The sequence below is a fragment of the Dipteris shenzhenensis genome, chromosome 24 (genome assembly GCF_047967505.1).
Source record: "Dipteris shenzhenensis isolate YYH24624 ecotype China chromosome 24, Dip_SZ_1.0, whole genome shotgun sequence".
NCBI classification, from domain to species: domain Eukaryota; kingdom Viridiplantae; phylum Streptophyta; class Polypodiopsida; order Gleicheniales; family Dipteridaceae; genus Dipteris; species Dipteris shenzhenensis.
In genome coordinates, this window is record NC_141619.1 from 24,259,268 (window position 1) to 24,276,538 (window position 17,271).

General features: G+C 49.4%; 1 protein-coding gene across 2 annotated transcripts in view; it reads right to left on the reverse strand.

Annotated features, from left to right (window-relative positions):
• Positions 1-17,271, reverse strand: part of LOC147886402 (Transducin/WD40 repeat-like superfamily protein) — a 102,621-nt gene that overhangs the window by 64,673 nt on the left and 20,677 nt on the right. For both annotated transcript variants that reach the window (XM_087395689.1, XM_087395690.1), the window contains exon 3: positions 12,130-12,342. In XM_087395689.1, the coding sequence (XP_087251815.1) occupies positions 12,130-12,342 (213 nt within the window). The remainder of the gene's footprint in view (positions 1-12,129; positions 12,343-17,271) is intronic.

Below are 17,271 nucleotides of genomic sequence, written 5' to 3' on the forward strand. Positions count from 1 at the left end.
GGTCACCCTTCCGAGCCCAGAAGGAGAGAGAGGTGTGATAGGAAAACTCTGAACGGCGCTGGAGGGTCTCCTCAAGAAGGGCTCTGGCTCGAAGGGCATGGATCCGAAGCTCCTCCGAGCTCGGGGCTGCCTGCTGGAGTCGCTGAATGGAGGCGAGGTCCCTCCAAAGAGCTCTCTCTCTGCCCCACCACTCCTGTCAAACCTGTAGGGCTGCGAGCTGGCAAATCTGGCTGGACTCCTGCAAAGCCTGCGCCACCGAATCAACCAGATCCACGCACTCGCCCCAATCTCTGTCCCATAGACCGCATATACTGCTGCGCACATCCACCCTCGAGAAAATGGAGTTGGGAATCCGGCATGAACGGGGGGGAAGGGCCTGAACTGCCGAGTCTAATGATAAGAGCATAAGCGCATGGTCAGAAAGTGTCGTCCCTGGAACTATACTCGTCTGACCGCCTCTGCTGATGGCCCAATCACTAACATAAAATCTATCCAGCCTCTCCAGGAGTCTGCCTCCTTCCCTACGAGAAGTCCAAGCTCCCGTGCCAACGCCAGAAGGACGGGTCTCTCCAACTGTCCCTACCTCCTGTCGCGAAGATGAATGAGTCCCAAGCGGACTGCTCTGCCTGAGACATACCTGTAAACTCCGGGCCTCTGCCCTGCTGGTCCTCCAAGGTCTCCAGATTGTTGAAGTCACCTCCAACAATCCAGGAATCCATGTCTGGGAGAATCCCTGTAAGTGTCCTCCAGAAGGTGGCTCTGCAACGGAGGTCTGTGGGAGCATAAATGTTGAGGATTCCTATTCTGGAACCCTCCAGTTCCAGGCCTACCCAAAGGGCACGGCCTGGGATCAACGTGCCATGACCGAAAACTCCCTGGGCTAGCTGCTCGCACACGGAAGTACAGACACCACCACTCCTCCCCTGTGCGCCGATCGAGGGCTCGCAATAAGTGTGAGAGCGTCCAGGGAGAATCTTCCCGCAGCTACGGGAGTGAGCCGCAGAAAGCTTGTGCTCCTGGAGCAGGAGTACATCCAAACGACCAATCATTGCTGGCTGAAGTTCCTGTCTCAAAATGAGCTTCCTAGGACCACAGGTGCCAGAAGAGTGAAACCCGTTCACATTCCAGGATACGAGGTGTAGGCTCATGGTGAGGACTGGGAGGCTGCGAACAACTGTCTGCTCGCGGTCGAAGTCGATGAAGAAGCTGACATTTCGGAGTGGAGGCGCTGACGCTTATGAGAAGGTTTGGAGGGGGAGGCAAGGTCGTCCTGCCCGTTCTTCAAAACCTTCAGCAAAGGCGAGAGGCCTTTGGTGCCATGAGCGAATGCTTTCTCGAGCCAGCTCGAGATCTCTGAAGTAGTCATCCCGTAGAAGGCTCGGAGTTTCTAAGGAGTCCAGGCTCTGACATCCTGGGGGAGGGGCCATGACAGGGGGGGCCTGAGGATCACAATCAGTCTGAAGCGTTTGGCGGCGCAACGCCACCGCAGGCGCACGTCACCCTTGGACCACTGAGTCTCGAGAAGCTGCCCACCGGACGGGCCTATCCAGGAGCAAACCTGAGCGTGCGTCTGCTCCCTGAGAGCCTCCCAGACCGAGTCGTCTGTCCAAGTCTCGGTGCCGTCGCTGAGGAACGTGAAAGCAAAGCTAGGGCCATCCCTAGGGGCCAAGGCAGCTATCTTCCCATCCGCCCCTTTGCGGAGCAGGAAGATACTAATGTCGAGGCAAGCAGGGAAGGTCCCGAGGTCGGCCACATCCAAGTAGTCCCAGGGGCCAGATCTGTAAAAGTCGCGAGGAAGCTCTCTCTCCTGAAGCTGAGGCCCATCAGAGTCTGCCACTGAGGGGCTAGCGGACAGAGAAGCCTGCTCCAGTGGTGGTGTAGACTCAGGGTGTCCTGCTAGTGGAGGGGGAGGGGAGGGGAAGGAGGCTGGGGGATAGGCGACTCAGACTCCTCGGAGGCGACTAGCGGAGGAGGTGGAGGAGGGGGAGCGGGGGCTGCCCTCGGCTGAGGAGCCGTCGGTGCAGCTAACTCTACAGGAGAGCTGAGAGAGGCGGAGGGGGGAGATGGGGATGCATCTGGAACTGGGGCTGAGAAGGAGGAGGAGGAAACTAAGGAGGAAGAGGCGGGGGCTGAAGCTGCGGGTCAGGAGAAGGGGGGTGCAACTGGGGAAGGGGCTAGGACTGAGTGGAAAGAGGCTGAGGAACGGAAGAGAGGGGGACCTGAGGCTGTGAAGGGCGGGCTACCGTCGAAGAAGAAGCTCTCCCAGGTCCCTGGGGCGACTGCCTGTCAGGTCTCTGAGGTGCTGCTGCAGGAGGTTGGGTAACCTCTGCCTCCTTGCCTTTATCAGAAATCTTATTGTTCTTTCCTCTTTTCCTTCTAACCTCAGTCCAACCGCCAGCTAACTCTGGACCGGACTTCGACTGCCTCTGCTCCTCCTGATGTGGCTGCCCGGAGGAGGGGGGAGGGGGCGGAGAGGGAGGGGGCGGGGGAGGCCGAGAAGAGTTGGCGAATCGTGGACAAACAGCCGCCAGGTGTCCAAAGCCGTGACACCTCAGGCACTGGCCTGGCTGTCCGGTGACTACCATGCTTTGGGTGATGCTGCCGGCATCTGTCACGATCTCGATCACTGCAGGGAGAGTCGCAAGATCCGCCATAGCCACACGGACTCGGGGGGCTCCTGCCGTAGTCACCGCATCGGCGAAAGTGTCGTGCATAACCCAGCCAAAGTGGGAGCCCAGGTCCCTGACAATCGGCCGTAGCTCAGCAGCAAGACCTGGAAAAACTAGCGTCACTGGATGGCGAGGTATACGGAACCGAGCATCAAAATCCGCTGCGCTGAATCCACGGTACCACGGGACTATCATAATAATCTTTCCATCCACCGACGTGGGGGAGCCAGCAATCAGGTTGCTCGCAGCTTTCGCATTGGAGAGTTTGAGCCACAAGATGCCCCTTCCCATAAGGGCCACCTCCTCAATATGGCCGTCCTCTAGCATGAGAGTGGACTAAAGCCAGTCCCTGATGGCTGATCTGGAGGGGGAATGTCCAATGACTCTGCCATAAACAGAGGTAAGGGCAAAGTCATTGGCAACCTCCTGAACCCGAGATGATTGTTGCTCTGTCAGGATGACGCGGTAGGCATCTGGAGAGGGAGGGTCCGACTGGGCCTCCGGTTCCGGGCAGGGAGCCGCCATACCGCCAAGACAAACTGCGAGGCTTCCAATGAAGAAGAGACTGCCACCCAGAAAAAGGGGGGATAGATGCGGGAGGGTGGAGCCTGGGTGTGAAGAAGACGGGTGCGGAGGCGAAAAGCGGGAAGGATGGAGGGCGGAGGGCAGAGGAAACAGGGCGGGAGGCCGGGAGGCGGAGGTGGCGCGGGGTGGAGGAGTGAGGACGGAGAGCGGGTGAGGTGAGGAGGCGGGAGCGGGGGAGAGGCGGAGCGGGGCGGGAGGGCGGGAGGAGGCGGGGTGGAAGGGCGGGGCGGAAGGGGCGGAAGGGGCGGAGCGAAAGGGCGAGAGGAGCGAGGGTGGAAGGGCGGGGTGGAAGGGGCGGGGGTGGAGCGGAAGGGCGGAGGGACGGGAGGGAGCGGGGGCGGTGTGGCGAGGGGGCGGGGGGGTGAAGCGGGGGGGCGGGGGAGGAGCGGAGTGGGCGGCGGGGAGGGTGGAGCGAGGGGGCGGGGGGGGTGAGGCGGAGCGGCGAGGGAGGGGGTGGGCGCAGCGAGGGGGGGGCAGTGTGAAGCGGGGGTGAGGCGGAGGGGCGAGGGGGTGAGGGAGCGGAGAGGCGAGGGGTGAGGCGGAGAGGCGAGGGGCGAGGGGTGAGGGCGGAGGGGGACGAGGGGGGGGAGAGCGGAAGGCGAGGGGGGCGCGGCGGCAGCGGCGAGGTGAGGCGGCGGGTGAGGGGGGGTGAGGGCGGAGAGGCAAGGGGTGGGGGTGGTCGAGATGAGGAGGAGCTAAGGGGGAGGTAGAAGTTGCGGGAGGGGAGGGGAGGCTCACAGGAGCTTCTCTCCGCAACATGAATCTTCAGAGATTTGAGTCTTGAGAGTTGAAAGTTTCCTTTCAATTATATGTATCGAGATGCAGATTTCATTCATATCACATGTGACAAGATTCAATTGTCCATTTAAACCTTTAAGTACTCAATACTTGCGAGCTCTTGAGTCGCGAGTCTTAACTTTAAGTTTTAAGTCTTGAGTGACGAGTCTTGACTCTTAACTACATTGTACAAGTGCCTTCTTGCATTGTTTAAGTGTAGCTTATTGTACTTCTAGAATCTAGCAGCGAGCTATGCTAGCAAGTTGTACATTTGTATACTTATACATATATTAATTAAATATTTATTATTATAATCACAATGGCGTGTCTTACGAGTCTTATCTTTAAGACACTTTAGACACTCGTGTCTGCTAACGTGTCGTGTCTTAACGTGTCTTACAACCATGGAATGGCTCACAATATTTCTTCTTAATTGTGGATGATTACTCTCAATATCAATGGGTGTTCTTCATGAAAGAGAAATCTGACACTTTTTCCTTCTTTGCTACTTGGGCTCGATTGGTCATGAATCAAACGGGAAAGCCTATTGGGATTGCTCGTAGTGATAATGGTGGTGAATTCATCTCCCATGAATTCACTCACTTCCTTCACGAGCATGGTATCCAACGCCATCTTACATCTCCCAATTCGCCCTCCCAAAATGCTCGTGTCGAACGGAGACAGCGCACAGTCATGAACATGGCACGTTCCATGCCTTTTGCAGCCGAGTTGCCTGAACGTCTCTGGCCAGAAGCTGTGAATACTTCTGTCTATCTCCTTAATCGTTGCCCTACTCAGCCCATCCCGAACATGACGCCTTTTGAGGCCTTCTATGGCTACCGACCCTCTATTTCTCATATCCGCATCTTTGGATGCCGCGCGTACACTCATACTCCCAATGATACTCGCGGTAAACTAGAACCTCGTGCTGAACTTCTCATTCTCGTTGGCTACTTAGCAGAAGCCAAAGCTTATCGCTTATTTGATCCTCGCACAAACAAAGTTTTGGTTCGCCGTGATGTGGTCTTCGATGAAAGAGATGTTCTAAAAAATTCCTCTATTCTCCCTGCTGATGACGTACGTACTCCCGTTCCCTCCGAAATCTCTTTCTCTCCACCTGAAACTTCTTTCTCTCCCCCCGAAACTGCTTTCTCTCCACCCATTGCTTCTCCCGTTCCTCGATCCTCTTCTCACGACCCGCTGCCACGCTGGTATCGACAAACTATGAAGGATTCCGGGATTATTCCCTTAGAACTTCCTCCTTCCGGTCCTCGACGCTCTACTCGGACAGCTTCTTCCACTACCACTGCCTCCATTTTTACCACAGCCTATATCATACATTCTGAACCTGCCACTTGGCAGGAGGCAGTTCAACATCTTGAGTGGCATCGTGCCATGGAACAGGAGCTTGAGAGCATTGATCGCAATGAGACCTGGATTTTGGTCGATCGACCCAGTCACAAAAAGGTCATAGGAACCAAGTGGATCTTCCGAACAAAACTCAAAGCAGATGGAACATTGGACTAGTATAAAGCTCGCTTAGTAGTGCAAGGATTTCGCCAAAAACATGGTATCGATTATGAGGAAACCTTTGCACCTACTGCTCGATTAACATCCTTTTGCCTTCTTCTCGCCCTAGCCGCTCATCACAACTGGTCTATCTATCAGATGGATGTCAAGAGTGCCTTTCTCAATGGCTACCTCGATGAGGAAGTCTATGTGGCTCCCCCACCAGGTTTTTCTCCTCCTGGCCATGAAAATAAGGTATTCCGTCTCCGCAAAGCTCTTTATGGGCTTAAACAAGCACCTGGTCCTAGTTCCACCGAATAGACACCTTCCTCAAAACTAATGGGTTTCATTCCACTCCTTTTTATATATACATCAATCTTCAGAGGGGGTCTGCTTTATCTTACTTTACGTAGATGATCTTTTGCTTTTGGGCTCTACCACCACCACACTTCAATTCATTAAAACTCAACTCAGCACCACATTCGAGATGACCGATCTCGGTCTTCTCTCTTATTTCTTGGGCATGGAAGTTGTTCAGCATTCTGATGGTATCTTTGTTTCTCAACAGAAATATGCTCTTCAACTCCTTGATCAGATCATTCCCCACGAGCCTAAGCTAGCTGCCACTCCCTTGGATCCCACAGTCAAGCTCTCAAAAGACTTGGAGTCTCCTCCCTTTGATGAACATCTCTATCGTCAAGTTGTTGGCAAGCTGCTCTGGCTCATTCACACTCGTCCGGATCTTTCTTACTCAGTTTCCATTCTCAGTCAGTACTTTAATGAACCCAAGCACACTCATTGGCATGCATGTATTCGTATCTTGCGGTTCATACGTGGTACTTACTCTTATGGTTTACATTTCAGACCAGGACTAACACTACAGGGATACACTAATTCCGACTGGGCTGGCGACCCGGACAATCGCCGTTCACATCAATGAGGAAGAGCATAAGGAACATCTAAAGATTGTATTTCAAATCTTAGCTGAAAATGCTCTTCACATCAATGAGAAGAAAAGTGAGTTCTTTCTTCCTGAGATTCACTATCTTGGCCACATTATCTCACGCGAAGGTGTCCGTATGGACCCAGCCAAGATACAGACAATTGTAGAGTGGCCTGACTTGAATGCCCATGAGGTAAGGTCTTTTCTAGGCCTATGCTCATATTACCGAAGGTTTATTTGGCATTTTGCTGAACTTGCAACTCCTCTACATGATCTCACTAAGAAAAATCTGAAGTTCAAATGGACCCAAAAAGAAAAGGACTCCTTTAATGCTCTAAAGCATGCCCTGACTACAGCTCCTGTACTTATTATTCATGATTTAAGGAAACCATTCCTAGTAGTAGCTGATGCCAGTGGCGATTGCCTTGGGGCTTCTAAAAGAACTCTTAGTTGTAATTCATGCTCTCAAACTTTGGAAACATTATCTTTTAGGGATAGATTTTCTTGTAAAAACTGATCATGAAAGTCTTAAATATTTTCTAACCCAACCTCTGATCAGAGAGAGACATATGAAATGGTCTACCTTTCTGCAATCATTTCATTTTCAGATACAATATACTCCTTGGAAAGAGAATGTAGTGGCTGATGCCCTTTCTAGTAGACCACGGCTTCACCATATTTCAGTTCCCTATCATGATGAGCTAACAGCCCTCAAAGAATTCTATGAGGGAGATCCTGATTTTGCTCAGCCATGGGCACATTTGAAAGATGGAGGCACCCATCATGCCTACCACATCAGGGATGGCTATTTATTCATGGAGAACAAACTATGTATCACAAAGCAGCTTAGATCTAAAGTGATGGAGGAAAGCCATAACCCACCCTATGCTGGTCATAGGGGTATTGTGGCCACTTTTTCAGCCATGGATAAATTTTTCTACTGGCCTAACATGAAAAAGGACACTGCTGCCTACATTTCAGCTTGTCTCGCATGTAAAAAAGCTAAGTATGAGAGAGGAAAACCCAAGGGTTTACTTCAGCCCCTACCCATTCCTGAGAGACCATGGGAACACATCACCATGGACTTCATTATAGGAATTCCAAGGACCAATCAAAATCATGACATGATTTGGGTGATAGTAGATCGATTCAGCAAGCAAGCCCACTTCATTCCTTGCAGAAAGAATCTAAAGGCACCTGAAGCTTCCCATTTATTTATTAGACACATCTTTAGACACCACGGCATGCCCAAGTCTATAGTATCAGATAGAGACTCAAAGTTCACTAGTAACTTCTGGCAGGCTTTGTTTGAGAACCTTGGAACTCTTCTAAGTTTCTCCTCAGCTTTTCATCCTCAAACGGATGGCCAAACTGAAGTTACGAATGGATTTGCTGAAATTTTATGTGCATGACCAGCAAACCTTTTGGGAGAAATTTCTTCCTCTTGTGGAGTTTGCTTATAACAACACAATTCATTCCTCCACTGGAAAAGCTCCTTTCGAAATTGTATATGGTAGATCTTTACCAACTCCACTCATGCAAACAAAAGACAAAATCTTTGCCGCTGATCAATTCGTGGAGGATTATGACTCTGCTTATGCCACGGTTCGAGCAGCCATTCAAAAGGCACAGGAGAAACAAAGAGCAGCTGCAAATAAAAGACGGAGGGCGTTTGCAATGAAAGAAGGCCAATGGGTCTTATTGAAATTTGAGAAAGCCCAGTTAAAAACCAAAGTGGGCAAAAAGCGCATCTACTTCAAGCTATCCTTTCGATATTATGGTCCTTTTCAGGTGTTCCAGGTAATAAATGATGTCTCAATCCGATTGAGACTTCCAGAGCATTGAAAGATCCACAATGTCTTCCACGTAAGCTTGGTGAAACCCTTCAGTGGGGAACCACCTCAAGAGCCCACATTGGACAATGCACCTGAAGTAGGACACTGAGATCTTGTTGATCCCAGAGCAAATTATTCTACATAACTTCACTACTGGACGTCAAGGCACGACTCGCAAGATGTACCTTTTGAAGTTCAGAGGGCTCCCATCCACCGATGCCCAATGGGTGGACAGAGCTACATTTCAGGAGTGTCCTGACATCCTGGATGCTTATGAGGAAGCATTTCAGTTGAGGACAATCGAATGAAAGACGGAGGGAATGTCATCCTGCTTCCACATGTATCCACTTGCTTGGTACTATTTCTTTTTGTTTTTCAATAGTATGCTTATTAAGAAATGAGATGTTTTCCTACTGTTCAGTTACGGACAATGGGGACTAGGTCTAGCATTTGAGGGTGGACCCCCTTGCTTGGCGTTATGGGCATTAGTGACCCACAAGAGTGATGGTCTCTCTTTGAGAGAGACATCTGGAAACCACACCCCACCTGAGTACCCAAACATGGGACCAATCAAATGCACACATTGCATACTAACCTAGGAACCATTCAAGAGAATGTTCCCTGAGCTTTGGGTGTGGGCCTGACAGCATGCCAAGAGTAATGGAGATACAAGATAAGACGACAAACAAATCAGCTCAGTATGGCTCAATTATGACCTTAGAGTACGTCAATAGATAGTCCAAGCTGTTAGGAACCTGTGGGTGCGATCAGAATTGAATTCTGACAACTTTGAAATTTTAGGGTTTTCAGGAGTGACACGTGGCAGACTGCCACAAGGAATCTGAGCTGGCAGGTCAGTCCACCTGTCCCACACATGTGGCAGCATGCATGGCAAGTGGCAGGGCATGCAAGCCAAGTGTCTGGCCGCAAATCTAGTAGATTTGGGGCAGGTTGTGGGCTGTCCTCTTTGGGACTGCAGCCCACCAAAAATCTGGGACAAGTGTCCACCTTCCACTCTTAGCCGGGGGGGGGGGGGGGGGGGGGCTGAGCCTATAAAAGAAGGCCTCTCCCCTTCATTACCTACATGAAAATTCGTCACTTTTCTTCTCCCTCCTTTTGGATGATGCAGCAGAACCCCTCCAGCTCCTTGGGTGCAGCCAGCTTCTCCCCAGGCATGGGGAGTTCAAAAAACGCTATCTCCCCTTAGCTCGCCAAAAAGATGGGGTGCACTTTAATGCCTCATGAGCTTGCGGTGGACAGGTTCACACCTAGGCTACGCACTCAGATCACACACAAGGCCGGAAATTTTTCTTTCTCAATTCATAAGGCCTCTTTTCAGCGTGACTTCATCCTCACACCTCTTTTAGGTTGCGACATGATATTAGATATCCAGTGTACACATTCACTCTAAAGGCTAATGTCTGAGACGAGAAGAACATGTAGAGAAGTACACCGCGATGTCTTTGCTAAAGGGCACACATAGCCTAGCATAATTGTCCATATTGGAGCTAGGAGCTATGAGGGATCCTTGTAGGGAAACCAGTCGCCTATCTACCAAAGTGTTTGAACCTTTGTATGTTGTTTAAGGGATGAAATCCACCAACCGTTTGAGGATACAAGAGATCATCTTAGCAAATAGTGGGCTTTGGTGGAGACTAGCGTCTTTGAGACAGGAAGTCATTGACAGACGTTGTTGATGCTCAATCTGAGCAACTGCGCGAGCCCATCTCTCCTGGTCTATGGTCTCCGAGCAACGATGGTCACCTGTGAGGGCATCATGGAGTAGATCCCGCCGCTTATCTTTGAGCGCACAAAGTCTTTGCTTATAGAATAACCATCCATCTTGAATTGAATAATGGACGGGTGTAAGAGTTACGGCAAACTAATATTGAGTGCCAAACTCTGCAGAGTCCGCGTACTATGTTTTCATAGAGTCAAGGTCCTTCCCTTTAATCTCTACGATAGTGGCCTTTTCTATGGTCTGAATGGAGGCTTTCTTGCTGAGAGCGTCGGCGACGGGGTTATCCTTACTAGGCACATACTCAATCATGTCCCCGAACTAATTGAAGATTTCACCATCGGAATTGCCGATCACTCCACTGAGAGCTGGGCATTGTCTACATCCACTTTAAGACTTGGTAGTCTGTCTTGACTGTGAAGGTATGTCCATAAAGGAACGGCTTCCAATGTTTTAATACCTGGATAACGCCAAGTAATTCTCTGTTGTAGACTAAGTAATTCTTTTCGGTAGAGTTAAGCTTTCTGTTGTAGTATGCCATGGGTCTTTCTTCCTGTTGTAAGACTACCCCAATGGCTACATTGCTGGCATCGGTGATGACCAAGAATGAATCATCCCATGATGCCATTTTCATTACTGGAGCTGTTGTGTCCAATCGTTGTAGGTCATGGAAAGCTTGCAAAGCTGCGCCAGTTACGGATATCCTTTGCCGACGAGTCTTCACCCCTTGTAATAAGTCGGTTGAGGGGGCTAAGATGGTGGAGAATCCGGGCATATGTGAACTGTAGGCCTAGCAAAGCCCTACGAAAGATCGGATCTCCTGGGCCGTTGTGGTGACTGTCCAGCTTGTGATAGCTTGAATGTTTTCAGAATCCAAGCGAATGCCATTAGCACTGATGACGTCACCCAAATACTCGATTTCCATCAAGCCGAACTCACTTTTTTTGGCATTGAGATATAATTGATTATCACGCAAAAGCTGAAGAGATTTATGCACATCCCGTATATGCTGCTCTACTGTGGCTGAGAAGATTAAGATATCATCTAGAAAGATGAACAGGAACACTCCTATATGCTCAGCAAACACCCGCGACATCATCTTGTTGAATGTTGGTGGTGCATTTTTTAGACCGAACGGCATGAGTACGAACTCGTAATGAGCTCGCTCTGTCTTGAACGCAATCTTTGGAATGCCAGCGTCGAATATGCGGACCTGGTGATAACCACTCTTAAGGTCTATCTTGGAAAAGTTCTTAGCACCGTTTAAGCGTTCTAAGATATACTCTATGCGGGGCATAGAAAATTTATTGCTGATGGTGATTTTGTTGAGTGCCTTGTAGTCAACACATAGTCGTGCCGTCTTATCCTTTTTCTGGACAAATAGAATTGGAGCCGCACAAAAGGTGGGCCGGATAAACCCAACGCGTAATAGTTGCATGAGCTGTTGTTCTAACTCTGCCTCCATAGTCTTAGATAATCGGTAAGGAAACTTACTAGGAGGCGTTGAGTCTGGGACTAATTCAATTCGATGGTCCTTGGGTCTATGAGGCGCAAGCTGTGCTGGTGGAAGTAGTCCAGGAGCATAATATCTTGGATCTCCTGCATTAGATCGGCCATGGCCTATCCCAAAGGAGGAGCTGACTGCATGGAATCAAGTTGATAGTGGACATACACCAGTGCGCATATGGCACCTTTGCGAACAGCACGAGCTGCTTGGATGTGGGAGATCAGTGGGATGCCAGGAATGCTTTAGTCCCCGTGGATGATAGCTAGCTCAAGTAGTCCTTCGAGAATGGTGAAGGAATCTTGCCGCCAATTGGACACATGTGAATACTCTTAGCTTTTATTGTATTTGGGTCTCTCTCTCTCTCTCTCTCTCTCTCTCTCTCGCGTGCGCGCGCACGCACTCGCAAGACACACACATGCATGCATGCACACCACATGTATACATAGGTCATATGCCTGAAGCAAGTGTGTGCATGCTATTCCAATGTAATTTTTCAATAAAAGTGATGTAAGCAAAAGGGACATGAGTTAACAATGTATTGACCAAAAGTGGGTAACATGAATTACCTTGGCTTGTGCAGACCCTGTGACACAAAAGAATCGATCACCACTAGGACTCCAACTCAAAGAACGCACTTGGTGCCCCTCGAATGGTTCTAGTTGTCTAAATGATTTCAACCTAGAATCCATTCCTTGAAAATCATACATGTGAACGGAGTAATCATAGCTTCCTGTCAGCACTCTTGAACCAGTTGGATCCACCGCTAATGTTGAGACAACCTACAGATCATTTGCATTCAGATGAAAGAATACACGTGCATGCTCATTAAGACAATATATTGAGCTTTCAAATTTGTTTACTTTCGAAAGGTAACAAGACAGACAAAACAATATTTAAGGTCAAGGAAAACTTCTAACATATAAGAAGTTAACAAGAACCAAATGGCAAGTAAAACTACCACAAAGAAAAACAACTTCGTGAGCAAGCAAAGCGTTTAGTCATGGTAAAGAATAAAGCATAATATTGGATTTCACAAATCATTAAAATAAACAAACAAAAGAAAGTGGGAATATTGCCAAAAAGAGACACAAAAACCTATTTTTATAAACCGGCTAAAGCATTGAATGTTTAGATCCAAGTGAAACATAGCTGCATTGCCCACTTACTTGTTTCATCCCAAGCTTCATTTTCCAAAATGACATGTGTTCTTGTTTCCCATTTTAGACTATAGCTATTGCAGCTGCATACGCTGCCATATTTGATGTAGCATTGATCTAGCATACTATATGGGCAGAACTATGCGCAGCAAGATAGGCAATGGAGGTGGCAACTTGCAGGTGACATAGTTCTTGGCGTATGTCAACTTTCAGCAATTGTGGCAGCAACTCATGCTCCAATGAGACTTGATGTGTGGGTGATCTAGCGAATGTGATGTGTGCTTGTTGATGGCAATTAGACTGTGATGTGCACTTGTGAGTAATTGGGTGACTGTGATGTGTGCTTGTTGATGGAAGTTGGACTGTATAAGACTTGTGACGCAAAGCCTGGCGACGGCTAAAGGATCTTGTTGATGGACCACCACATGTTGACTTAAAGGGGAGTCAAAGAAATGTTGAGCCTCACCCCTCATGAGGACATAGGGGGACTTGTCAAGGGGACGTAATCTCTAATTTTAGGAATTTACGGTGACTAACCTGGCCTCAAACTAATTAAAATTATAAAGGACACTTCCGTGCAATTAATTCCATAGGCCAAGGTAAAGGATCTGAGGGTTAGAGAGAGATAAAAATCCAGTGACTTACAAGGCAAGCAAAGGCAGCTATTCTTGGCTCAAGTGGATTGGGGGCTACGCCATGGCTGGTTCAGAATCTCGTTTTTCTTGCTCCCCAGCTGTCCACACACCTTCCAGGAGCCAGTTTCATTGCTCTGCTACTAGCCAAGTTCCAGCTTGCAAGAGCGCCCTCCCCAAGAGCTGTTCCATCAAATCGCAAACCACCAAGAGCCTATTCAGAGCTGGTTTGGCCGTGAGAAACTGCCTAGAGGAAGTGCAAACTTCCTAGAAGTTCCTAGGGGCAAATTCTAGGTGTACCACTAGGTCCTAGGAGCAAGGCAAAGGCACTAGAGAGGGGTCCAAAAGTTGGGCCCCAGGACAACCAATGTTGTCCTTGGTCAGGTGCGTTAGGACTTTAATGAAGGGCCAATTGTCATCCCACCTACCATCGCTCTCCCCTCACCCTCCTAGAGCTGATTTTGACTCTCCCTGGCTTTTGTTGCTGCTCTAGCTCTTCCTCCAGCTCAAGCACGCATTTTGAGGCAACCTAGCTACTGGCTCGCAGACCAAGGCATTGTATGACGGATTTAATGCAGTTCATACAGCCGTTTGGATCTGTATGGACCTGAGGTGCAGCTTCCGAGGCTGCTGTACAGACTTCTTGGCATGCATTCCGAGGTAGGCACAGATCCCAAAGTGATTTGGGGCTTGTTAGAACCGAGGTTCGAGGCCCGGATCCCAAGGTCGAGGCTTTGGGGCAGATCTGCAAGCCTGTGTTCCTCTTCAACTCTTTGCTTGCCTCCCTGCTGCCTTCTTTCAGTTATTTTTCTCTTCACCCGAAGGCTGGAAGACACCTGCACCTTGCTAGAGCCTGGTCAGCGGATATGTTGGAAAGGTTACCTCCCCATCTGTAAGCCCCCATATGAGGAGAGCGTGGGGGAGGGAGAACTAGGGTAGGATGTGCCCAAAAGAAGAGAGGAGGGTACCTAGCTGATCTCCAGGAGCATAAGGCGGAGCAGAGGATAGTAATACAAACCCAAGAGAAGAGGCTATGAGCTCACGGATGATGTCAGCAGTAGTACGGAACAGTACAGAGCTGAGGCGCGCATGTGTGGGCAGATCAGGGAGCCAAGAAAGGCCGCAGCAGAAGCGGGACAGACCAGCACATGGGTCGACCAGGAGAGAGGCTGGTTGGGCTGCTTGGAGGCAGCCCACCAGGCCTTATATAGGGCAGACCTAGGGGGTGGGCCCTTGCCTTGAAATGAGGGCTCACGCCCTAGTTTTGTGGGCCAAGAGGGCCCTTGTTTTGAGCCCCATAAGGGGCACATTTTATAGGTCAGAGGGGGCAGAATGACTGACCAGCAGGTCGGCCATTTTGGGCCTGCTGGGTCGGTTAGTTGGCCAGCCCTCTGAGCCTATTAAAGGGAGGGCCTTGTGCCGTCATAAATCATCACCTGGAGCAGCAGTTCAGGCAGCAGGAGCAGCAGAACAGCCACTTGTGGGCCTCTATGTAGGAGGATTCAAGTGGGCTGTAGATCTGCAGACCTAGCTCAAAGTGCTTCCCACCTAGACTGGTGCAAAGACAGAAAGGTGGAAAGGATCTAGATAGAAAGTCTACTTACGCTCAAGGTGGAGCACGTGGGCTCAAGTCTAGAGATAGCCGGCAGATAGGAGAAGGGCCTTGTGGTAGATCAGAGGACCATACCATTGGTGGGACTCTGGATCTCTCTCTTTTGTATTGTGTCCATAGCTTTGGACGGAAATATATTATTTTGGTGGTTTCTTTATCTGGCTGGTTCATTGTCTATTGGATGAGTCTGCACATCTGGCTGGGTGGGACTCTGAATCTCTCTCCTTTGTATTGTGTCCATAGCTTTGGACGGAAATATATTATTTTGGTGGTTTCTTTATCTGGCTGGTTCATTGTCTATTGGATGAGTCTGCACATCTATCTGATGCACATTAAGTTAAGAAAGTCTATGATTCCACACCCCACACACACAGAGTGTAAGCTCCTGGGCTATTCTATTAGTCTTCTGCTGTGTGTACCCTCTGTTGGTTGATTTCTAACAAGATAGGCGCGAGGACTAAGCTCGCCCCTCTACCACGGACAGTGGGTATTTGGTTAATGTCTTCCCTTTGATTGTTATTTCCCATTTTGAAGTTAGCTGCATTGTATTTCTTGTGTTTGGAGTCCTTTCTGGTCCCCACAAGCTTAAGCAAGCACTCAGAAGCAAAGGATGTGCCTAAGGAAAGGCCAGAGGGTCAGTGTGTTGCATGTGAAAGCCTTGTGGCTGCTTGAGTACAGTTTGCTAGTGGTTTGGATGCTTGGATGCCTTTCAGTTGGGTGTCAGGTCAGAGGTGGATGCCTAAGATTGCCTTGCCAGTTGGATTCTAGTGGTGCACTTGGATTAGATGCCCAAAAGACAGTCAGAGGACTTGCAGAGAGGAACAGTGCAGGGGTGAGCCCCTGGTGTAAAGCATTTCCATTCAGAAGCATTAAATAAATACCGAAAGGGGCGCCAAGGCATTTGGGGCCAGTGGGTGCATTGTGGATTGTTTGGGGCATTCTAGCCTCCCCATTGTTGTTGTTGAAGTTTATTTCTAAGTTTTGTTGAGTGATTGAAGTGACTGAAGCTTGCATTGTGGTTATTTATGAGGTTTATGACTAAGTAGACGAGGATTACTGCCCTTTAGTTTCTTGAAGGTCGGTTACAAGTTACTGATTCGCAATTCACCAGAGGTACTCCCAGGATAGGCGTTTCCTATTTGCGCACTTTTCGAGGGCTGTTTCAGCTTCCAGGCAGGTCATTTCACTGTTTTGCATGCTCCCAGGGCTGGTCTAGCTTAATCGCAGTTTGCAAGAGCCTGCCAAGGCTGTTTGGTTGATTAGCAATTTGCCAGGAGCTCTCCTGGCCAGTCGCCTTCGAGTTTTGCACCTTTCCGGGCTGCTCTGGTGTCTTCCAACAGGTCGTCCATCAGATATTCATCTGCTAGCAGCCATCATGGGCTTCCAGGCTTGGCGATTTTCTCCAATAGGCTTCCAAGGATGCTTTTGTTGATTTTCACCTGCCAGAGTGCTAGAGAACTAATCTAGGGAGATTTGTTTTCATGCCTGCTGCTGATGATCCAGAGTTTCCCGAACCTTCAAATCAGTTGATTGCTTTCCAGAAGCTTTCCTACTACCTCAAAACCTTCAGATCCTATTGCTTTGTTGCAGCTAGCCTTTCTGTTTGCCAGGAACAGCCAGGGTTGGTTGTTTTGCTAGCCTCTGTCTTGCCAGGATTCCCTTGATGGGTATCAGAGCTGCCAGGACAGACTTGGCTGATTTCTCTCCAGCCAGGACTCCCTTCACGGTTATCACAGCTGCCAGGTTAGAACCCTCAGTCAAAATCGGAAGAAGGGCTGCCATGGGATATTGCACTGGATTGGATGCCTTTTTGCCTCCATGGCCATCGTGGCAACGCATGGACCAGCAAAGGGCATTGGATAGCTACAAAGTCCTACTCTCACGGGGCGGGCACACCCACAACACAAGCCCTCGCTCCTCTATACACTACCCTCACTCACTGGGCGGGCACACCCACAAGCAAGGCCCTCTCTTTCTAGGTGACACCAGGAGATGTTGACCTCTAACAAGAGCATCCCTCTCGTTACCTTTTGGAAGGTTTAAGGCATGATATAGCTCTAGGGAAGGCTGTGGAGCCCCCTTACCTCGATGTCTCCTCTACCGTACAATCGTTTCATGGAATGAAGCATTCTCTCCCATGCCCACTTCCACATTTGGTATCCCAAGTTCTTTGTATATATATCTGGATGAATCCACGAACATGCCCAACTCATCCTCTAGAAACACAACACATAGTGCAATTTCAATCTCATGATAGGCAGTCATACAATTGAAAACCATAAAGTCCATCACGCATACCGAGAACTA